The sequence below is a fragment of the Dermacentor variabilis genome, unplaced genomic scaffold, assembly GCF_050947875.1.
Source record: "Dermacentor variabilis isolate Ectoservices unplaced genomic scaffold, ASM5094787v1 scaffold_14, whole genome shotgun sequence".
NCBI lineage: Eukaryota > Metazoa > Arthropoda > Arachnida > Ixodida > Ixodidae > Dermacentor > Dermacentor variabilis.
This window is the reverse complement of record NW_027460302.1, coordinates 2232861-2257954: the sequence shown is the minus strand read 5'-3', so window position 1 is coordinate 2257954 and position 25094 is coordinate 2232861. Positions and strand designations below refer to the sequence as shown.

At 45.5% G+C, this 25094-nt stretch overlaps 1 protein-coding gene across 5 annotated transcripts in view; it reads right to left on the bottom strand.

The window, feature by feature from the left end:
* The window catches only part of LOC142567706 (sphingosine-1-phosphate phosphatase 2-like), a 216321-nt gene extending 191857 nt beyond the window's left edge, over positions 1 to 24464 (bottom strand). For 2 of the 5 annotated variants that reach the window (XR_012825222.1, XM_075677874.1), the window contains exon 1: positions 23707 to 24463. Coding sequence is in view for 4 of the 5 variants with exons in the window: in XM_075677874.1 (XP_075533989.1) it covers positions 23707 to 24204 (498 nt within the window). In the remaining variant the exon portion in view is untranslated. Of the gene's footprint in view, positions 1 to 23706 lie in introns of all 5 variants that reach the window. The other 3 variants (XM_075677877.1, XM_075677876.1, XM_075677875.1) reach the window with 2 other exon arrangements.
* Positions 24465 to 25094: the final 630 nt, after the last annotated feature.

Below are 25094 nucleotides of genomic sequence, written 5' to 3'. Positions count from 1 at the left end.
CCAATGTACGTGTGTCTAAATGTACCGAGTGCAATCCGTGTATTCTTAGATCAACGGCCTGCAGTTCGAACACATATCGGTTTCGAGCTGCCACCTAAGCATACGACGGAGAGACGGAGCGAACACGGGCTAGCTGCAAAGCCTTCGCTAACTGCAGAGAAAGGAGATATACATACGCGAGATATGTGAAAAGGAACGCCACCAGAGAAAGACGAACCCAAAATGTACCGCAATGTGTGAATGAGCGTCTACAACTTGCGTGGAACACGATGAAGATAACATGCACGCATGAGAGCGCGGCGCGCTGTTCACCGCCGCGAAGAAGCAATCAGCTGGGGACACACACACAAAAGCTTCAAACGGTTCACCACGGCTCGTATCACACCGCTTCGCGATGCGGAACGGTGCGCTAGCACCTAAAAAGATAACGCTAGAAGTAAGGAAATCCGAAGATGACCCTAGACAGTTGGCTGAGCGAGGTAAATTTAAGTCCTCAAGCACCCGCGTTGCAATCCGTGAAGTCCCCGTAAAGATGGCGGCGAGCGCACATCGCCTCTTTTAGTCGTCTGCTAGCCAGAGAACTTCCAGAGAGCAGCCAGACCAAAATCGTCTTGGCAGGTTCTGGCAGCCCGCGGGTAGCCAGAACCGTCCAGAGCGAGCAAAACGAACGCCCGGCAGAAGTGCGTAGCGCGGTGGGCGGAGCAACCCGAGAAAAACGAAGACGTTCTGCCTGGCTCTGGTAGCCTGAAGTGGAAAATCGAAGAAGCCCACTGTTGTGCGTACCGACCGGGTACCGATTTCGCCTGAAGACGGAAGTGACGCGAGTTATTTGCGCCCGACTCCGCGCCTCGGTGGCGGAGCAAGTGAGAGCGATCCGGCGCGGAGCGAGTTGATCCGAAACGCCCAGCGGAAAGCGCGCAGATCGCCCAGTGAACTTCCGATTCGTTGCTACGGAGCAAGAAATCCTGCTCCAAATCGAACAGTAAAAAACGCCGTCCCTCCTTCAGCAACGCTGAGAAGTGAGAGCGATGTCAATAGTCCGCCTCGCTAATTGTGAAAGCCGGCCATCGTTCTGCTTTCACAGGAGTGAGTAACTGTGGTTGATAACCTACATCATGACCTTTTCAACCACTTTTGAAGAAAAGCAAGTTACTGAACACGAATGTTCTAAAACCAGGAATATGCATTCTTGCATAACGTACGCTCTACGTGCTGCAAATGCACCACGCGTTGTCAAAAGCAGGAATCACTGACCTGCAAGGCGTTCATTGTACAGGTTCTGAAACGCATCGGTTTCGGCCTGCCATGGCACGTTAGCATGATTCCGCCGAAGTGGGAAAAATTTCCTGCAGATATTCCTTCATCTGCTGTCATCGCTGTGGAGCGGCACATTGCGTACAGCGTTGCATGCGCGTTCATTTCACGAACTTTAGTTCCTTCTGTCCCACCTGGCCACAGCAACATCCGGGAGAGCACGGTCCAGATAACGCAGCGCAACAAAACACGGAGACCAACACAAACCTGCTCGCACGGCGCCTTTGCCACGGTACGAAACCTACGGAGCAACACGTGTGAGCGCACAGAACCATAACAAAGCCGCCATTGTGGCCCGAAAGGCGTGGCCATACAGCAAACAAATAAAAAAACAGCAAGAAAACGAGAACCTACTACGTCATTTCCTCCACACTTTTCTCCTAGCGCGCGGAGGGGGTAGGGTCTCTCCTCACTTTCCTCCTCCACGTGCCTACGTCATGGCTGGTTGGCCCCCGTCGTCGTTGTTCTGTCGATAGGCGAGCCAAGCCAACTCATCGAAAACGAAGGCGAAGACAGCGCTACTTTTCTGCTCATTACAAACGAAGGTCTATTTGGATATTACAAGTTAGAAAAATCTTCAAACAGAAAAATTTGTACTGCATTCCAGCACTAATAAAAAGACCAGGAACTGCGTACTGTAATAGGAAGTCACGTGATAGGCCTTATGCATCTTCATGCTTTTGCCGCATGGGGCGCCAACGGTAATTTCTCGATACTTTTAGTGAAGAACTAAAGATATAAATCTACGTTTATAATATAAAGTGCGAAAAACATGGCTCATTTTAGCCTCTACGATAGGCAATATTTCCATCAGTAGGTTAATCTCGATCCCTGTTCTGAGCGGTTGTCTGTCCCATTAATGCGCTTTAATTCGCATTCATCACTTGGCTACAACTACACTTCACCTTAAGTCACAATTCCGTATTACTACTGACGTTATACAAGACGCTGATGACATCACATGATGATTTTGTGTTACCACTCCTAGCCTACAACGCCGGCTTTTCTGCCTCACGGGACATATAGTGCTTTCGCATGAATAAATCCTACAGTATGTTACTGAAAGGCAGGGATTCATTTCACTAACACAAAACCTACCAAGTTTCCCATCTCTCAGTCGTTCTGATAGATAATGTCTAAAACACGACAGCCATGACGCGTTTCTGGCTCTGCAATCCTTTCCGGCGCATGCAGTCTGCAAAAGATTAGCCTTCGAGATCAGTTTATGTTACTCGTCAGCGATAGTCGCAGGAGTACGAATTAGGAAACCACCTATATTCTGCGAGACTGACCGGCCGCTGTACGCGACGCCGTGCTGGATATACAGGAAGGTATAGAGGGCTTGGTTTTACGAAGCCCGGGGCGCTATTCTCGACACGCATGGCGGCTGCACGACCGCCATTATCCGTCATGTTGACTCTCTGATTGGTTGCAGAGAGCACACGTGCCTTGAAATTTGTCCCGGGAAACGGAAGTTTTGCAAAATGCAATTTCGCGTTACCATCAAGATGACGAAACGTGACGTGGAGCTACAAATTTTATCGACTAATACATTCTTTCTGTCCTTGGCAGCTATATTGCGACGTTAGCGCTTCAAAAGAAAAGTGAGTGTTAGCGTACAGAAGCCAGTGCAACGCAACTGCAATTTCGAGAATATGTGGTGGCGATCCAAGATATGCGTCATGCCAGCTTGCTGAATGGGTGAAGGAATATGCTGTGGGAAACGTCACAGGAAGGGCCGTTTCGTAAACGTTTTGACAATTAACAACAAATAACAAATGACAACAACGTAAACAATTTGACGTTGCGTGACGTTGCGCTGGGCCGCCATTTGCAGAGATATTCCGCCACAATTTGTGGTGCCACAGTCCGCCCGGATTATGCTAATGAGCAGCCATATGCAATGGCGACAGGGGGAATGGGTATCGCCAGATTTCCCCGGCGTTTGGCGCCATGAAAATCTTTTGTTCATAACGCGTGCTCATAGTATTTGCATCGCTTCGGGTGGTGGTGGTATTTGTGTTTTGGGCCATCATTTTTTTTTTAAAAGAACGCGTTTATAGGAAATAATAATGGTTGAACATGGCAAACTTTCTACAACGTTGTCCGCTTTTCACTGCTGAATTTGTATTGTAAGCAAGATTAATGTCTTTTCGCAAATCAAAAGTTGTGACAGCATCACCTTTTTATAAAAATGAATGTACATAAGGCGGCGCCTTGAAGTTTTCTCCCGCGGTGCGGGTAAACAGCGAAGTGAACAAGAGATGGCAGCGCCGGCGCTTGCGTCGCCCTAGTGGATGTCCCTGGCGCACGCAACGCTATCGGTGATATTCGGCCACTTCTCAGCCAACGTTTCGGGCTGAGTCATTTGCTTTTCACGAGATAGCGATTACGTGGCCTAGAACGTGCGCGCATCACCACGGGTAGTTCGCGTATGCTGTACCAAGGCAGAAAACAAGCGCGTTGGCGCCAACATACGTTGACTTATTCCACTTCCCAGGGACGCGCACCCTGGCTAATGAAGCAGACGACGGCTTGTACGCTGCAGGCGACGGAAGCGAGAAGCGTTTTCGACGGAATAATCATGCGCTTTGAGCTAGCTTCTTTCTTTTTACTGCGGAGGAAAACTTGTTTTACCGAGAGCCTTACGTTCAGTGCCTTCATTTCAGTTTCTTGAGCAAAACGTCAAGTTGGCGTCACGTTACGAACGGGGCCATCGGCGCCATTCGCGTCGCGTCTACGTCACGCATCTAAGGAAATGTCCAGAATCCCCGTCCTCACCGCGAGCGGGCTCAGTGGCGCCATTCTCCTGCTAAGCTCGACCGCACGCAGTTGTGTGCGTCTGCGAGTAGTGAGGCGCATCGCGAACCGTTGACTGCAGCTTGTCGTCGTGCAACTTCGCCCGCATTGGAAAAATGTGGAAGCGCGGCGAAACCGCGCCGGCGGTGTGCCGCTGCTGCACATGTGTCCGGCGCCAGAAAAGTATGCGAACGCTGTTTGACAGCATGGCATTTTGTTTTTTGCTTTTTGTGTGTGTGTGTGTGTGGCGTGCACTGCGCATAGGGACAATTTTCCAAGCACACAATTCTCCGAAATTCTCGCCGCAGCACAGCCGAGATAGGCAGATGTGCAACAGCTGCATTCATTCATTCATTCATTCAACTACAGTGTACTAGTACACTGTAATTCAACCGTACATGACGATACTGTCGACATCACGTGAGATCGCAGCACTAAGTACAAGTGGATAAGTATTGCAGTACTGGAAGCCCGCGCAAGAGAAATAGTATGAGAAAGATGTAAAACACGAGATCATAATAGAAACACATTGTAGAACTTGTATGTGTCTAAGAGGAAAATCAATATTTGTAAAGATGCACAGGCTGTCCCAGCTCACCAGTCTAAATTAAAAAAAAAAAGATACCAAACTATTTAAGAGGACGCCACAAAATGCATTTGGCTATCCTATGGAGCATAAATTAAAATTATATTTCCAAGTTTTGCGTGCCACAACCGTGGCCTGACCATGAGGCACGCCGTGGTCTCTCCGGACTTCGGAAAACGGGAGTGCCTATCGAACCCGCGACCTCGAGTTCGGCAGCTCCACGCCACAGCCGTCAAGCTACCGCGGCGGATCTATGGAAGAGTCACGGTATCTTTTGTAGTCTGCTTAATTACATAATTTGTCAATATTAGTTAATCAACTTCGCAAGTTTAGGGTAAAGCAGCTAACGACAAAGTTGTAGAGCGTTCACGGAAACATGTTATTTAGCAGCTTCTAACTTCCTGCTTGTTACGCGTTGATATTTTTTTTTCCTGAGTCCTCAAGAACGCAACCCGCGAGAAGAAAAAAGGCACGTCTCCCTCTTGCACGCCGCGATTGCAGTGCATGCTCTCAAACGTGCGCATACGACGAAGAGGGCATTTTGGCTAGCCTTTCGAGCCTGCTTATCATCACGAACCACCGACGCGAAGCAAGCACATATCACTGGCGCAACCCGAGCAGCCAACGCCACTTTTTAAGCGGCATCACATCCGGCGACATGTGCTGCTCGCTCATACGTGGCACGCTCAGTGAGATCGCGGCTCGCTAACGGGCACGTCAAGTGTTTGTTCCTTTGTTCTCCCCAGTTAATTGCGAACCAACATGCTCAGATAAATGTCTTGCATGTTTATTCGAAAGCTATACAACTTTGGCATCGGAAGCCTTGCCCTAAAGTTAATAGAGAGTTTTAGAATTAGGGGCCCAAGCGGCTTGGGGACCCGAGAAAATTGCGTGCCGCTAGTGCGCATGCGCAGAACTCAAGCCTGTCGGGTTCTGCGTTTGCGTTAACCCAAGACCCAAAAAATCGAAAACTTGCGTGGGCCCCCAAGCAGTCTTGGGCCGCCTTCATGGGTGACGAGATATCGCGAGATAGCCAGGAGAGCCGTACGAGCTGCAGCTATCCAAAGCCGTTCTCTCAGGCGCCAAACATGACTGCTCCGAGAACTTCGTACACCCTAAAAACAGTTGCACCCTTTGGGGTGTATGTTTGACACACAACGATAATCGTCATCTGTCTTGCCCACATTTCCTTTCTTTAACGATGCGAGCCCGCTACTTCCAAGTCAAACGGCATGCGCGTTATCAGCATGACTGAGCATTCTCGACAGGAAAGTAACGAGCGCAGCGTTTTCAAGAAAGGAAATGCGGGCAAGACAGATGACGATTATCGTTGTGTGGCAAATATACATCTCAAAGGGTGTAATCTTTTCTTACACTCTTAAAACGGTTGCACCCTTTGGGGTGTGTATTTGTCCCACAACGATAATCGTCATCTGCCTTGCTGGCGTTTCCTTTCTTGAAAACTCTGCTCTGGCTACTTTCCTGTCGAGAATGCTGCGTCACACTGATAACGCGCATGCCGTTCGTGACTGGGAAGTACCGGGCTCGCAGCGTTAAAGAAAGGAAACGCGGGCAAGACAGATGACGATTATTGTTGTGGGACAAGATACGCCCCAAAGTGTGTAAATTTTTCTAAGAGTGTAGAGTGTACACTTTTTAGCAAAAGTTACACCCTTTGAGGTGTATTTTTTGTCACACAACAATAATCATTTTTTTTGCTTGCGTTTCCCTTCTTGAAAACGCCGCGGCCGCTATTTTCCAGTCGGGAATGCTATGTCATGTTGATAACGCACATGCCGTTCGTTACTGGGAAGTACCGGGCTCGCCGGGTTAGAGAATTAGGAAATGCGGACAAGACAGCTGACGATTATTGTGTGGCAAAAGGGGTGTAATTTTGCATAACAGCGTACGTGCGTCCATACTACACTGCAGAAGATGGCATTTGCATTTTGCGAGAAGTACTCGCCCCGAATCCCTTTCAAGACGTCCAGCTGTGGCCGCAGGTTGCGAGAAATCTTGTAGAAGGAACAAACGAGACGTTTTCGCTGCGGTCAATACGCAACCACTGCGAGATGCTCGTGGCAGTTTTTGCACACGGATACTGCAAATCTGAAAACGTAAGTTCATATTTACTGCGCAACTTCTTCCGCTTGCAGTGGACGCAGGTTAGCTGTTTCCTTTGCTTACCCTTAAGCAATGCTTATTTGCCTTCGAAGTGCTGTCTCCGTAATATTGCGAGAGTAACGCGAACCCGCTTCCTTTGCCACGTGTAGCCAACCCGCGGCGAGGGAACTCGTACCTGCTGGCGCCCGCCTCTCAGCTTCTGTAATCGCGCCCTTGCAGGCGATAAACGAGCGAGCGTCAAGCGGTCACTCTTTGAAGGATCGGAAACCAGTAAGGTGTCAGCTTTTGCCCGCGCAACAAAGGGAAACCGCCCGTGAGACAAATTCGACACTAATCGCCGCGTACGCCGGATAGATGAGCGGCAGCCCACGCGCCGGCGTAAGAAAAATCTTCCTTGCATCCCTGCAGTGTGATGGGAAAAAAAAAGAGTTGAAAAATTTGCACGCATTTGAAACATCCAGCCGGTGCCGTAAATAGCGGCATCGACCATTTGAGACTTGTTCGAAGCGCCATATATTGCGTCAGTGACTCCCAAAGGGTTAATTACCATAGTAGTTATTAAAGTGTGGGCGGTTTAGGTGCCAAACCACGATCTGATTACGAGGCATGCCTTGCTGAGGGACTCCAGAAATTTGGACAACCTGGGGTTCTTTAACGTGCAGCTAAATCTAGGTGCACCGGTGTTCTCGCATTTCGCCCCCCTCGAAGTGTGGCCACCATGAACACAGTAGTGAAACAAGTATAAATAAAGTATTTGAGGTAAAGAAAACATAGGAAGCTGATTGTTATCTGTTATTGCCAGTCGGGAACCGAGGAACAGTATGCGGAAAATGAGCAGCTTCGCACAGAAATTTTAGCTATCGCAAAGGAATTTGGGTACATCATCAGAGGAGCCACCTTGAAAAAGGTAGTTGCTCGAATGCAGCCTGACGCACAACCAGCGACACAAACTGACCGCAGAGCTGCAAATTTCGAACGATTGCTTGCAGCCCATTCAAGGGACACAGCAGCCGCAGCTCATTATACCCAAGTGGAAAGCGCACAAAACGACAGTACTGCATGTTTTTCAATCAATTAATGAAGATGGAACGAGAAGTGTGATGCTGTAATATGCTTGTATCCAATCGCCTGTTCTAGCCTTTTGTTAAGCAGCAGCACATATCCTGCGAATTATGCATTTGCACATAATAAACGTTTGTTTAGCTAATGCATCCAGTACGACTTACCTAAACTGATTTATAGGTTATGGAGTTGTGACTACACGAATAATAAACCAATGCGAAATGTTAATCACACCTTCACTTTCCTTGCAGACATGGAAGATATTCAGCCTGGAGGTGTCACAAGTTCTAAACAGCATATATAGTGACAACTATGTAGATGTGACACCTTCGAGTAAACAAAGTGTAATAATATATACCAACTTGAGCAGCCCACAAGGAGACGCCACCTCTCCACTGCCCCAAGACACCCAGCCACAACCTCCAGTCTTGAGCCTCCCAAGTGGCACCAAGTCACCTAAACAACGGTCCGATCATCCCGACACTAGCAGTTTGACACGAGGAGGAATACGGTTCCGCCATCCAACGCCCAGCCCAGCAATCGTATGCGCGCCAGGAGCAGCATTCAGCAAAGGAAAAGAGGCAGGCGACTCGTATTTTCTCCTTCGAATGGAGCATTTTGCCCAGAATATTTGTGCTGCCTTATGCAAATCAGTATTTGCCTTTTTCCCTCATAATTTAATGCTTCACAGGTCACCTTTATGATGTCCAGAATAATTTGATGCTGCAGCAAACAGTCACTTGGTCATGTGTTCATAATTAGCCCACACACATTTTGAAAAGTAGTCCATGAGTGCACTTGTAACTCACAGTTGCGCTTTTCAGACTTCATGCTGGATGTTGGGCTCCACGATAATGTGTAGGTAAACTTTTAATGTCGAAGGGTGAACGTAAAAATAAACTTGATTACTTATGCTAACACACTTTAGGACGTCTTATACTTTTTACGAGCTGTTCGAAGGGTCATATGTAACAATTGTGTACTTTTCATTACAGCTGCTAATCCTCCTTCTGAAGCCAACCTTGCATTTTTTGAGCGAATACTGCAGTTTGAACAGTCGGCTCGAGAGAGGGATGCCACACTAGAAAAGCAGCGCCTGGACCTTGAAGAAAAACTCACTTGAGCAGCAGAAACTACAGCCGCATATTGTTGAATGGAAAGCCCAAGTGGAAGATTGTGCTTAAGAAAGGAGGCTTCAAAGGGAAGAACTTGCTGCAGTACACAGAGCGCGCGAAGTGGAGAGAAATATGTCTATAGCGCAACAAAACATGCTGCTTGGTGTTTTGAAGGAAGTGTTGGCTAAGAAATGGAATTATTATTCACAGATCAGATGTGTATATGCGAACATCGTGCATTTGGAAAGCTTTCTGCTCCAGCAACTTAATTGCATTTTGGTGACACAATTTCAAACTGTGTAGCCCACATGAGCAAAAGTTCATTTATTGCTTCAATAGGACAAACAACCAATATTCATATTCATTCACGACGACAACGAAGAAGACTAATGCGTTGCGTGCTCAGGAACATGTGGCCTGTGTGTGTGCGCACACCAGCTTCTCTCTTAGCTGTTACGTATCAGAAAGTATACTTCCAGAGAAGGAGAATGAAGGTGAAAGAACATTGCCACTTGGTTGCTATAAAGGCAAGTGTGGCAGTTTGTTAGTATCGTCAGTCACTATGTACATTTGAGACACATTCTGAAGAAATATTTTCTTATTTTTTTTTGTAGCCCAAGAAGTCAAACAGACTGATCGTCTTGCAGAATCCCCATTCCACTGACTGCCTTACAGTGCTCATGGCAGTATTGAATTCTTGCTACTGTTCACTGAGACATGCACCAGCATATGGCTGCATGAGCAGAGGGCGGAGGGGGTACACAGGATCACCATATACAATGAATGCATTGACCTGCATCAACTGGAGAAGCTTCTCATACAGCCGGAATTCACATTATGATCCACGGAATGATGTACCTTGCCATTTCAAAGTGAAGCTTAGATTTAGGAGTAGTGCATTTGTTAGTAATGTGTTCTTATTGAGGCACCACCTTAATATGACAGTCGGATTATTATTTATGAAGTCGCATATCAAAAACAATTCTGCCTAAAACGTGCTTTACAGAAACCACTCAACACATGTTTAATTATCTTTCTGGGCAATTACATCGTAGGTGTGTGAACAATGCGGCTAGGGATGAGAGAAATGAGGGGCCTTTGATTTACCCGCAACATGCCTGTGGCCTAAATATGGGCCATCAAGGTCGCAGACGATGCCGTTGGCACATGTAACGGCCTGATATTTGACAACGTGCTCCTGTTTGTGTCCAGAGAAGTACATTCACTGGTGGTACATTGGTTGGCAGATAGGTCAGGCAGATCTATCGATAAAACCCGAGCAATTAGTCATAGGCGCACCTCGATGATGTACAGCCTGCAATTCAGAATGTAGATTATTGTTGCAGTAGTATTGCAATTTCGCTCTACTAAAAAGATTTCAACAACTACGGCAACAGGCGCATCACACTTGCTTGTACTGGAAAATGCATAACAAGATAGTACACACACCATAGGTTCCTTTACTATCTCATGTGGCATATGTGTCCGAGGAAACGCGGCAAAATGCTGTCTGTACATTTCCGTTTTAACGGCAGTCTATTAAAAGACTTTATAGTGAGCTAAAAAAAAGCTAAGGTTACAAATATTATTTTTACAGATATCCTACGATGGCAACAGTCCCTAACCTAATTGCAACTTACGTGTTTTAACCTTAATGCAACAGCGTGTACGTACCTGGGAAAACAGAGTGATGTTGGCGAGGTTTAGCTAACAATGATTTGTCAAGGACAGGAGGTGACTGAAGGTTGTTTCAATGTGGCCGAAAACAGAGGCAACTATGCAGGACATCACGGAGGTATGTCGTCCAAAAACGTCTTCCAAATCGCTCTACCTATTAGGATATGCGAGTTGCCGGAGGGGAATCAGGGGATCGTTTTTACTGGATCTTTTTTCAATTATGGGGTTTTATGTGCCAAAACCACTTGCTGATTATAAGGTACACTGTATTGGAGGACTCTGGAAATTTCGACCACCTGGGGTTTTTTAACGTGCACCTAAATCTAAGTACAGAGTTTTTGCACTTCGCCCCTATCGAAATGCAGCAGCCATGCCCAGGATTCGATCCCTCGACCTTGTGAACAGCAGCCCAACACCATAGCCACTGAGCAACCACGGCAGGTACCGGATACTTGTACTGCCTGAATGTTCTCAATTGTATAAAGAATTAAGAGCGCAGATAACAGCTAATTAATATTTGCCTTCTCAAAACAGAACATTCTCCAAAAGACGTCATCTTCAATACTTCCGACGTCGAACCATGCTTTGCGAGACGTATACTGCCGCCGGCCAAGTCATCAGTAAATCGCTCCTGGCAACAGCAGAAAGAGATCTTTGATGTCAGCCCAACTCAAATCAGCCTACAGCAGATGGTCGCAGAGCAAACTTGCTGTACTTCGACTGATTTTTGCCATTTTACACAGGTGAACTCACAGTTTCACAGTGCGTCACAAGAAAACACGAACTAAGAACACTTGGCTTCGATTGGCTTTGCTTGACTTAGAACTGCACACCTAACTTGTATTACGGTTCGGTACTAACACAGTGATTACACTTCTTACATGTTATTATTCTCCTTTTTCGCTCAAAAATGCATTCTGTTCGTTTTCTTGTAAGAAAAGCTTTTCATCGTTTTTGCTTTCAAGCACTCTTATTTTCCACACTGCGGCATCCCGAGCGCTGAGCCCAACACTGTCTGCGTTCAACCCAATCCTAAAACTTTGCTGCTCCTCTAAACCCAAGAGCAACGGACACAATGCGGCTTGGGGGCCTAGAGTCTTGGGTCCCCAATTCTGAAATTGTCCAGTAACTCCCAAGTTGTTTAAATAACCTGGACTACTTAAGCAACTAAGCAGAACACAAAAGATGCCGTGACTTGCTCCTTACAACGGCCAACGACATGCATTTGGTACCATCCTCCTAGAGTGGTTCGGCGCATTTTTAAAGGTTTGCCTTTAGTCGCAATTGAAAAGCATTGGTTGTGAGGACTTACGGAGTTGCCATCTGTCGGAAGCGGCTCCCTTCCGTAGTATGAGGGATCACGCAGCGTGCGCCTCATAGTTTGTCAAAATAATAATTTTGGGTAAACTGAAAGCACAGAATTGTTTACAGACGCTATCACTTTACTGAATACGTACAATCAACACCCACCGCGCGCAGTCGCCATGATGGAGTGCCCCGAACCGCTTTCTTTTGTGAAAGGTAGGCAATCGCTGAGAGCAAACTATGTGAAATATATTCTTGCGGTGGGCTGTCTGTATAACCAAATGGTGCACAACAGAATGAAGCCTCAATGCAGCAATTGCACGGGTTCGCGGTGGCCGACTGCGCATCTGCATGCATGTCCGCGCACAATGTTTTGCTGTTGCTGCGAGCGCGTTGTCGCACCATGCCGTGAGCTTTAGGCCACCGAATATGAGCATTTGACAGTACACAAGCAACCACTGTTGCTTGGACGCTACAAATACAAATTAAAAAATAATTTCGTTATAGAGACTTCGACGACTACGGCGACTGTGATGTGCCGTCATGACGATTCAATCTTTTTTTCCTAAATTCTTGGAGGTTCCAATATTATTTTTCAAGTTGCGTTGCGCTGCATGTTTATCTATATTCTCAGCTTCGATTTCCCACTGCTTCTCTTTCGTAATCCAGTACATTAATTCATAACACAAGCATGACCATATGCCATGCCTTTTTTTAATATGCTTCTTACCGCTCCCTTTCCATTCCAGTGAACTTGCCAGTATCTAGCATCGACACGTTCGTAGACCAAACCATCACAGCATTAGGCAGGCAGCGAGTGCGGACGAGCGTCTCAGTGCGCATTTTCTTCTACTCACCGAACATAGCAGTCTCGATGCCGTAGCAGAAATGTTCCTCGCAATTTGTGTTTGCTGCATACCCAAGTTGTAGCCTATGGCTGTTTGCCGGTGCCAAGTTTCGCGGGCCAAGCGTCACGCAGCTTCTTGTCCTGCGGCTACATGTGAATAAGGCTGACACTGGGCTCCGTTGCGTACGTCCGGCACTGCGGCATAGACCAGTAGCCTACCATTCTGCACGCCTCCAAAGGTAGCTACTACCTATTATAGTGATTGCAAATGTTGTCAAGCAGACACCCAAGTTGGGAAAGCCTCACTATTTAATCAGAACTGCAGCGCTGGTGGGACTTTAAACTTTCGTTTTCAGCTCGCTTCGGCGCTTCCGAAGCAGCCGACGCAGCCGCTGTGTCGACATGATCCCTCAGGCCACGTCACGCCGACGGTGGCGCCAGCTTTTCCAGTGGTGGAGCTCGCCCCCAGTACACTGCTGCAACCTAGCAAACACAGCTGGAGCTCCAAACCAAACGCTGCACACCTTTCCACTCAACGGAGCCGCGTTCCCAGCCAGAGAGTCGAGGTCACAAGTGCACCTACGTATTCGCACTCCTAATGCGTCCCTCATCATGACTTCGATCATTATTTGAGGCTACAGCAGTTATTATAGCGAAAGCATTATATGTTCCATGAGGCAGAAAAGCCGGCGCTGACCGCAACGAGTGGTAACAAAAATTATTATCATCAGTGATGTCATCAGCGTCTTGTATGATGTCAGTAGTGACATAGAATTAAAGTTAAAGGGACACTAAAGTGAAAAATGATTTCTTCTGCATATGCAAATGACCTTTCTACAACACTAAAAACACCACTCTTACAACGATAAAACGTTTGGTAAGCCAGAAAAAGTGCAGGAACGAAATACGAGTGGCGACGCCTACTTAAGTTCCCGCACCTGGTGGCTGTGACGTCATGGATTTTGATGGCATCGTCTAGGGCCTACACTTTGTATTTACCGGTACAGATTGACTACATTGTGCTCTAAAGGAACCAAATATCCAACACAGCAAGTTTCGGGAATATTTACTCAGCAAACGTGGCCCAAATGTGAAAACATACTTTGGAATCCCTGACATCACGCTGGGGTTTCGGTGCGAAATTCAAATACTGATACTTGGACCTTCATTTTCTCCTCTAATCATCAAATTATTTTTTTTTCAAATGACTGCCTGCAGGGTTCTCAAACAATGCTTCATTAGTCTAAACTGATTTATTGTTTCGCTTTAGTGCCCCTTTAAAATAAGTGGGGGTGACTTAAGGTGAAGTGAATGAAGGCGAGTTAAAGTGGTTTAAGGTTAGCACAAATTAGAGCAAGCTGGATTAACGTTCGCACAAAAAGAAATTATGGAGTTTTACATGCGAAAACCACTTTCTGATTACGAGGCAGGCCGTAGTGGGGGGCACCGGATTAATTTTGACCACCTGGGTTCATTAACGCGCACCTAAATCTAAGTACAATGGTGTCCTTGCATTTCGCCCCCATCAAAATGCAGCCGCCGTGGCAGGCATTCGATCCCGTGACCTCGTGCTTAGCAGCCCAGGACCATAGCCACTAAAAAACACGGCGGGTAAGGTTCGTAAAATTACAGCAAATTGGATTAAGGTAAAGGGGTGAAGAACACGTGACACTGTATGACGTCACAAATCATGAACATAATCAACTAACTGGAGAAGTCATAATGCTTTCACATTCAAATCAGGTAAAGATACTTAAGTGACTGTCAATTTTTTGGTTGATCTGTTGCTTCACTAGACAGCTTAATGTTTCAGAAATAATAAAGCCTACAAACCAAATGTCTGTGAATCTGTTTTACTCCGTGTCGTAGCAAGAAGGACGCACTTCATTTAGTCTGCTTGTTCCCACGTCATGCAGTCCCGCATACAGGATACGAAACTATGCTGTATTCTACCGGGTTTCAATGCGCCGATCATGCCCTGTGATTCGCTTGCATCAGCCGCAATGCTCGTGCGGCACTGATTTAATGTACCACTAATCATGTGTACTCGTGCACAGTGTGCAAAATCATGCGCTTTGCGAAATGAGACAAATGCAACAGCTCACAACCGAGACCATCACCGGAAGTGTGCCGCGTAGCAAAACGAGAGGGAAAAAAAGAAAGAATGCGGGCCCATGACGAATTTGTCATGTGATCCTCCAACTCCAGTAGGGGAGAACGCAGGGAGGGAATTTCGCTTGCAGAGGCTAGACGGGGGGCAAGTGGGGAGAGTTTATATGTTGGCAGTGACGCTCAGCTCCTGAAATCATGGCTTTGCAACACTTCAAATATTTCTCTCTACTATTAAACCAATCTGAAAATATTTTTCGGTGGAACGCCCTCTAGAGAGCAACTAACTTCCCGCGTGCAACCAAAATTTGCTACGTGACTTGGTGGGGGACCCTTTAAACCTTGGTTAAAGTTGGCTGGGGCACCCTGTATTGTACCAATCTTAACGTCTGTCTAGAATACCTGATGAACTGCATACAGGTTTGATGGGAAACTTGCAACTCAAGTGAACATGGTCATTCCATCATGTAAGCGATAAACACATTAATTAATTCATTCATTAGCCGAGGCTCAGATCTAAAATAAAAGGTCGCATGGGGGCACCGTGGATCGTCATTACTACAGCACTGCCTGAGCAGTGCAACATGCTTATGGTGAATAAATAAAATGCCATTACAGGCTTCTAAAAACTTTGAAAACAGTGAGTCTGGACACAAAAAAGTTTTCTCCCTGGATTAAATGTGCATGGAAAGGTATCCGCTTCAGGAAACATTTGGATTAGTATGTCTTGCACACCGATTAATGCCCTGGTCTTGTCAACAAGATGTAGTTGACAGTCATTGGTTCCAGCACTATGTAAATTTAGTAGAAAGCTTTACAGGGTCAGTGTAGGCAGCATGATGCGATTTCTACAAAACATTTCTGAAATCTAAATGAGTGGTCATTCACCTGGTACTACTTTAGCAAGGTGAAGTTCTTCACTGTTGAATATCACTGCATTAGTCACTTCGACATTAAAGACTAATTTTAAGCAGTATTAGTAAATGACACTTCTGCAAGATGGGGCTTAAACTGCAATGAAGTTCTGCAACACTCGCCGTGCCCTCACCAATTGTGAAAGCTTAGGTCTGGTTATACTTATCGGCAAAAAATAACTACATTGGATTCTAATGAAACCATAAGCTCAGCCTAGTAAGTCTCAAGAACTAATGCACCAAAACGGGACAATTATAACGAAATACTTAAATTCCATGATTAAAGCCATGACATTTCACACTGATGTAGCAATGCTCAGGTTTTGGAGTGAAATTCAAGAATAATGAAGTTTTGCCTAATTTTCGCATCAGAAATCAAACTTTCCATGCCACTGAATGAAAATGAGTTAGGAAAGAATTTGGAGTGTTGCTCTTTAAATATTCTTTAATTGTACATGAGCTGATGGCACACCCATCTTAAAAATGAAATTGTAAGCCATTGCTTGGTTGATTTATTTGCAGACATAATGAACTCTTCATTTGATGAGCGCAGTGTTTAGCTTTGTTGGCAGGACATTAGTGCACTGCAGACCTAGTAGACTTCATTTGACGAATGTAACGGTGCAGCATTGTTAGTAAGACAGGCTACAGGACATTCAAGCACAGTAGAGGACATGCTAAAGTGAGTACATGCAAGCACTTGTGCATGTCCTCTATTGTACACAAATGCTCTTGAGCATGCCTCATCAATGCTTTGTGTCCCAGCATGGATAAGGAAGCAGGAGAGAAAAATAATTTTTGCCTTGGTTTCCTGAGGCCAACGTGTTCTTATTAGTCGAACTTAAAATATTGGGCTCCTAATGCACTTTAAAAAGAGAGTGTGGATTACAGGTTTCTTGTATCATTTGGTGACAAGTTTGTCTGCAACAAGCAACGTGGTGTAAACCTCAGCTCTAAAGGTTATGTACTACGGTAACTTAAACACACTTTTCCCACTCGTGTGATGACTACACTTCTCACATATTCCTGTGTTCGAGACCAATGCATACAAATTCCAGTGTTGTAGAGCAAATGACTCAAAATAATCAATGTAAAGCATTTACCTTTGAAAAGATCGAGAGCAGGCTATCAATTGGCTTACTGCAACATTGGGCATTACAAAATATAGCATCACAAGACAGTTGGTAGCTTGCGCTCGATGTTTGTGTGCGGTCTTCTTGTGCGGTGTCCCATTTCCCATCTTTTCGCGTTTAGTAATCAGTTATTAGAATGAATCAACACTCAAGATATTCTAATTAACCATATTTTTCTACATCGGGCTCCTTCCTTCAAATTCCCTCCTTTTATTCTCCAGATCACAAAATTAATGCACTTGTGAGCCAGTGTCGTATGCACTTGTGAGCCAGTTTCGTATCCACTTGCATGGCAAGATTTTAGCTGTCTGCCTCAGGAAAAGCCTATCTCTGCAAGATGCTTGGATGCTGTTCGGCAGCCTCAAGCCCGGTACTGGACACGTGAGGCAGGTTACAAAATGTTTGTTCAGCATCAGTTAAGACCACCTCAGCGAGTGACGCGGAAGAGGCCGCCATTGCACTCGCAGCGGGGCTACCTGATTGCGACATCATTAGTGATTCTAAGACTGCTATCCGGAACTTCAGTAACGGCTACATTAACAACCTCGCGCACTCTTTACTTGTCGCTTACCCAGCAACGAAATGGCTCATACTGCTGCTCGAGGATTCACGGACCTAGCAGCCACAAATATGGGCCTAACTCTAGAACCCAATGACCCCCAACAACAAGCCAATAGACACACTCGTCACATTCCATGAAATTTGCACAGATTACAGACGACAACGCCTAATGTATCCACCTCTTTCCGTGCCTAGAACGCGCCAGAGAGAAAAACTGTGGCACCAACTACAAACTCACACTTATCTTACTCCGCGCACTTTGCACGATTCTTTCACGCCACATACCTGACACCCAAGTGTCGCTTTTGCCTTGTCCCGATAGCAGATCTCTTATATCATGTGGCAATGTCCCGTCAAAACTCCCCCCGCATGCTCAAATCATTAATTAGTAGCGAGGAGCTGTGGGAGACTGCCCTGCGCAGCTCCAGTCCCACCCTACAGGACCGAGTCCTGAGGTGGGCTGAGGAGGTAGCGGAGGCCTACCACGACTGGTAGACAGATGTCTAGCCACATAATGTGGTGATGGACGCCTGCTGGGACTGGAGTACTTAGACCTCCCTCTCTCCCCCCCCGACCCCTCCCCTCTCTTATAAGGGGAATAAAGTTCATTCATCTATTCGAAGTATGGAAGTAAGAACTGCGGATACAAGTGCAGTTTTTTCAAGACTGGACACGCATCATATTCTATGGTAATTTTCTCGATTGGTTGCCTGAAATCAAGTGGCAGACAGCAAGAAGGTTAATGGGGTAGTTAATGGAACAATGGCGGGGGGTCTACCTGAGATGAGCCCTGGCCCCAGGCCACATTTCAAATGTGCTACAAAGAGGTCCGAAGTTCCCTCAAGCGCACTTCATGTCCGCCTGTGAGCTGCTGGCTGTGCACCTCCAAATAGCAGGAAGAGGCGAACAGGAAGACTGAGAAAAGTGCCAGCTGGAAGGAGTGAAGAGCCTTCAAAGGAGCACAAGTAGGTACAAACCCTCACTAGTGAATAACAAGTTGGGATCTATCATCACTTACTTCAAGGAAGGACTAAGGTTGATGATAGCGGGTAAAGAAGGTGGATTTGTGATCATGCCCTCAACACTCTACCTAGAAAAAGCATGCGAAGCCATCAGGAAGAATTTCGTCAAGGTGAAACCTTATGAAGCACGTGTAAAGACCAAAGCAGTGGTGTTGTGTAAAGACTTGAATTTGACAAGGCTCGCTAATGGCATCCGCAGTAATAAGTATAGAAACCTTACAAGTGTTTTTTAGCGCGAAGACGCATAAAGCTGAGATCCCTTTCCATACCACTCTTAGCGAAAAAGGCTGGTGGCAGCACCAGGCTAGCCTATTTCTGCTAAAACACCTGAAACAGTTGGACATAAATGACCCTTCTGTAAAAAAAATTTCTTGGAGGCCTCGCATTTTTTTTTTTACCTTACACCTGGGTTGGCATTCTCGATTTACGTACAGGACCTGTTTTATTGTTTCCCATAGTGAGCTTTTCAGATGCGTTAGAACTTGCACAGAAGAGAATTCTGAAATTTATTTTCAGAACTCTACCAGCCTGAGTGTAGACAATTTTATGAGATTACTGGAATTTTATCTGAAGCACACCCTCATAAGTGTTGACTAAGGCCTGTTCCTGCAGAGACAAGGTATATGCATCGGCTCTTCTGTAGCCCTGTGCTGTGTAACATTTTTTTGGCTTATATTGACTGTGACCCTGCTAATAGTATTAGTGATGGCGTTATGAAAGTTTTTTGATACACGGACAATTTCCTTGTGGTTATGAAAAAACTAACACAGCTTATTGTACTAGGGTTGACAATGTCTTAAAGTTTAATGACTCTGGTAACGGCCTAACTTTCACCCATAAAATGCCATCGCAATAAAATTTACAGTTCTTAGATTTAAAGCTCATCTTCAGGGAACGCCACACCTATAGGGTGAACTGTGTGCGAGCTAAGAAAGCTTTACTTCCATACTCATCCGCCCATAATGAGACAGTCAAGAGAGCAATTGCTTCCTTGTGTTTTGAGTCGACCCTTAAGAAATCATATCCTCATGAGATGCAGGCAAGCTTCCTAGATCAGATTGAAAGATTAAAGTCAGCTGGGTTCCCTCAGTCAGCGCTTGCAGCGGTAGTTGAGACCAACCTGCAGAACTTTTTAAAGGGTGCCCACAAAAGCAGCAGCAGAAGGAACCAGGCGTATTGCATGGAAAGAAGAAATCACAAGTGGTTCCTTACTTACACAAGGTTACGCATAACCTGAAGAAGGTTGCGGACCATGACGGCATAAGCATGGTGTTTTCGGCAACGCAAGAACTTGAACGGTTTTGTTTGTGCATTTGACACAATGAACGCAGCAACAGCTGTGGAAAAAAGCATGAAAAACCACATGTCTGCTGCACTGTGGTAGTGGTACATGAGGTCTTGCTAACTTGCGGGAAATCCTGCATAGGGAAGACAGAATGCTGCAGAAGCGACCGCGCACAGGAACATCAGCTATCAAAAATAGTGAAATGGCCAATTTGCCCACTCACTGTGCTGCCTGCACCTGTGGAGGCAATCTCATCTTGCCAAGATACTAGGAAGGAGCAAGAATGCATGTGCCTGAGAGATTTTGGAAGCATTTTTTATCAAAAGAAGGGGTAGTGCCTGTGTAAAGTGACACGTCTGTATCACTGTTCAGTGCAAAAATGCCTTTTTTGACTAATCCAATGCATGAGAAGGTTCTGTGGGGATGGGGGCAAAGGGTACTTGATTATGTTTCGAATTGTATGCACCTGCGCATTTCAGCTGACTTGTGATGCTATATTTTATAACGCCCAACGTTGCAATAACCCAGTTGGTAGTCTGTACTTGATCTTTTTGTGTGTGTCTTGTATGGAGTCCTGTTTCCCAATTTTGCACATTTAGCAGTCAGCCATTAACACCTCAAACTTTAGCTCTTCTAAAACATCTTACAGGACAGTATGAATGTAAACTCAATTAAACTAAAAGATACATTTCTCCAGACCTTACCATAATTTAAAAGTTCAAGAATACATATGGCCAAATAAATTATGCCAAATGCACAATTTTTCCTAATAAATAACAGTGGAACTGCCTTCCACAAAGAATTACATGCTGCTTTTCTTTTCCTGTCCGTTTGATAGAACATTCGTCTTTTAGACTACTTTTAGTTGTTGTGTAGAAGCCAATTGTTGTCAGTATTCTCCATACTTTTCTCTCATTGTACTGTCTCAGGCATGTCAAGGGTCTTGCAACTGCATCATGTCATATACTCTCTGCATACTTTTGCTAATGTATTATGCAAGATTGGTCACCCCTACAACAATGTTTCTAGTGGATGCTGTAGGTAGCTGTGAAAATTAATGTATACACAAATGCATCTGCTGCTCTGTTCAGTAGTGAATGTCATTTTTGTAATCATTTTCCTGACACTGCTCTCCTGATCATTTGTCATTGTGGCTGCACTCTCTATGCTGCTTATTGTGGACAGTTCCTATAAGCCTTTTATGCAATAATGGTGTCAGTTGACAGTAGCACTACGTCGTGCCTCCATATTTTGGTCTCGTAATGACACTAAACTGGTACACACATAGCTTCAGTTTACTTTCCTGTTATTAAATATCAGGTCAGTGCTGCACTGATTTATTATTTTGTTTGTACCCAATAACTTTTCCCTAGGGAAACAGCTATTGCACAAATGGGCATACACAATATATATATATATATAGAGAGAGAGAAAAAAAACTGAATACAAATTGTGTTCATTGTCATTGGTCATTGTCAAAGAAGCATACCAAATATGAAAAAAAAGTTACATGGAATGTTTCGAGACTCGTTAACAAGTGCAGTTAAACATTAATTTAAAGATTGTGAGCGAATGTACCTGCCAAAGAGTTTCAGTGGTCTACTGTGCAAGGGAAATAGCCATACTTCTGGTGCCCACACATGGGTAGTAGTTTACCTTTTAGTGACATATTTGAGGAAAAATTTTAAAACACAATTTTACTAATATCATGGCATTCTCAGGTAGCATTGATTAAACATACCTGGCCTGACTGCCTTTATCAGTTTTAGTGTAAGGTTTATGTACAGCGTACTGCAGGTTAACCGTCAAAAGAAAAAGAAAGAATGTTACCTGAAATGGTCAGAGTCTTGGTCTCCCTTAATGTTGACACTGACAAGTACAAGACTTTATTCACAGTTATAAGAGTAAACCAGGTGAAGCATGGCACCTGGAAAGATTCTGGTTTCCAGATTCCCCTCAAGCAGATTTTTGCCATAGATCTTGACATGTGTTAAGGGCAGCTTTACTGAACAGCCTTTCGAGGACTTAGGTGCAGGGCTTAGGGCTTCTGAGGGCTTAGGTGTAGCACACCTGACAGAGGACAGCAGAGAAACACAGATGACACTACTATGTAAGCTGTCTGATCGGACTCCAGTTTTCAAAAGTTAGCATGAGACACATACTTGTGACCCATACTCTGAGACCACTTATATTTCAAGAAAGAGTCTAAACAAGACAGAGTAAGATGTGAGACTTGAAGTGATCAAAGGGGGTCAAGCAAGGAATGTCACCAGAGCCATTTCAAAAAGGGCACAAAAGTAAGTCCCAGTGTCAAAACGTTAGCTCCAGAAACATCCCTTGCTTGACCACTTGGTCACGAAAATCGAAGCATTGTCATGTAATTTCTAATCTTACATTTAGTGTGATCAGAAGAATAGCTTGTACAATTTTTTCAACACAGTGCTACTTCGGTATGTGAATGCTTCTGTTTACGAAGTGCAGTGTTCGCAAAATTTTACCTCGTTTCACAAACTTAATATCAGCTTCACTCAAGATAGCGTGTGATGCAACTTACTAAGCATTAAATGAAAACAACTTTATTAATAACAATTTTACCTGATAATTGATTTTTAGCTTAAAGTATGTTTTGTATTTGATGTGCCATTTCGAGAAGAAATGTTCAATGAACAGTGCTAAGAAGCTTGAAAGAATGTTATGAGTGGGACTGTGTAGGCCATTTTACACATGCAAAACAGGAGGCCCTTGTTGAGAACCTTTCTGTGCTAGCAGCAATGCCATCAAATCTGTTCTGGAAAAAAAGGAATGTGTGCCAGAATATCTTTGAGAAGCACCCCCTACCCCACCCCCCAATGTAACTGCAATTAGAATATTGAACCTGAGGAACGACGTGATAGTATCTCACTTTCAGAGGGTCATTCACGAAGAAGACATTTTTATTCAGTCACTGCCCTGCCAAGCAATAAAAGCATGCCCATCCCACCAGAGGTGTGAGTGTCCTCTCTCTTCATACAATCACATTACTGCACTGCACTGTACAGTAACAAACAGAGCACTTGTTTTCATTGTTAGGAAAAGCATTAAGGGACAAATACGGCAGAACACTGGAAGAGTGCTATGAACTGATAAGGTTTTATTTGAAATATACTGTCATATTTTTTTTTTGTATATATATATATATATATATATATATATATATATATATATATATATATATATTATTTTTTCAAATCCCTAGTGTCTGTTATGGTTTATGACAAATTTAGCTCGCAACGATAGTCACGGAATGAATTAAGTACGTGAACCGAGGTACAACTGTATAGGCATCAGTTTGTTTAACTTCTGCAATGCAATAGTCACATTTCCCCAAATTATCTGCGGTGTACCTAAGAGATAAACATCAAGTCCTTTGTCCTCAGACACATTTGTTGGTTATCTTGTTAATGCTATTACATTTTTGCTGCTCCGATACACTTCATCCTTGTGCTTGTGTTAAAATGTCGATGCTTTGGCTCTTGGGACTCTGAGGTTTGGGCCCCACAGTGAGTCAAGTACTGCATTGGTCAAGCATTATGCGGTTTTGGTAGACCTAATTTCTTGCCCTGTACTTATTATTTTTATTGCTATTATTACTGGTCCGCTTAGCAAATGTTGCACTGCGATGTTTTGTGTACTTGGTTGATTACTGTTTTGTGAAAGCTGCCATCACTTGCCTACCGAACTAGGTAACTATTCTAATGAGGGCTGCGGGACAACTTTCTCCGTCGAAAATTCGATCGCACTACCGCCAGCTGTTTGTCGGCACGGTGACGCCCCACAAAGCTTTCGCGGCGCGTATAACAGGGGAGAGACCCACCTCGTAGCGCTGCTGCGTCCAAAGCAGCAGTCCGAAAGGCACGGTCGCGCCCGTCATCGCATGCGTGGACGGCATACCGAACTCGGCCGCGTACGCCCGGTCTAGCTGGACCACCGGCGGGGACGCCGGCCGCGGCCAGCGCAACAGGTCCTTGGCCAGCCCGCCGCAGTACATCACCAGCGCCCACGCGAGCAGCACGCGCCGGCACACGACGGCGTCCCAGTTCCACAGGATGAAGGGGAAGAACGTGGCGTAGAACGCCTCGTAGCCCAGCAGCGAGCCGAAGCGGAACAGGTGGTACCACACGGGGCGCTCGACGCGGCACCGCCCGGGCCGCTCGGCCTTCGCCGCCGCGTAGCCGTTGCGCGTGCCGCCGTTCTGCTGACCGTTTTTGGCCAGCCGGTAAACACCGAAGTAGTTCTGAACACGCTCGACCAGGAACGGGCTGTTGAGGACCTTGACGAGCGAGCGGCCCCGCCTCACGAGTTGTTCCCACATGACCGCAACACTCCGTCGCGGTGCCGGGACGACGATCAGCTGCTCCGAGAACAATCGCACGCGCGTCCCGACGACGATCACGAGCTGGCAGTGGGCGCTGACACGGCCTGCTACGCTACTACGACCGCACAGCAGCACGCAGCTCGAGGCAGCGGCGGCACACTTCGAGCACCCTAACTAGAAGCAGCACTGCAGTTGCGGAGCTTGCTTCGTCAACTGCCGTCCGCCAGCCTTGATCTTTCCGAGAATCGAGTGGCGCTGCGAGCAGTCGGCGTGCTGCGGCCAGCAGAAGGCGGGAACCACTGTAATTTTGAACCGCGCTGTGTCGACCACTCGCGCTTGAGCCAGGTCTGTGTTTTGCGAATTGCCCAGAGCTACTGCGAGACATTGCCACCAGTATTGGAATGCATTATGTAACCGCGCAAACGACAACGGACGAAGGAGGAAACACACAGGACAAGCGCAGAAAATTGCTACCAAACCAGTTCCTACTTTGTGTGCCCGCCATTGTCAAGCTGCAATAATTCCAGTGAAAACATGCCAAGCTACGTACGAACAGCTCAACCACGTTGCCATTGCCCACATAGTTGTAGCGCATAACCAAAGAAACACTTAATCATTCTGCACGTAGAAACTCACTATTCAGAACTCGAATATTTGTTAGAAAGAAAGGCCGATGCAAGTGAAGCGTGGTAGTAGATATGTTACCAATTGCCATTTATTATTATTATTATTATTATTATTATTATTATTATTATTATTATTATTATTATTATTATTATTATTATTATTATTATTATTATTATTATTATTATGCAGATGGTACGTTGCTTGTTTCTAAGCACATGCACTACGAAGCAGCTGCTGTCGCTTTACTTCAAAGCGACAAG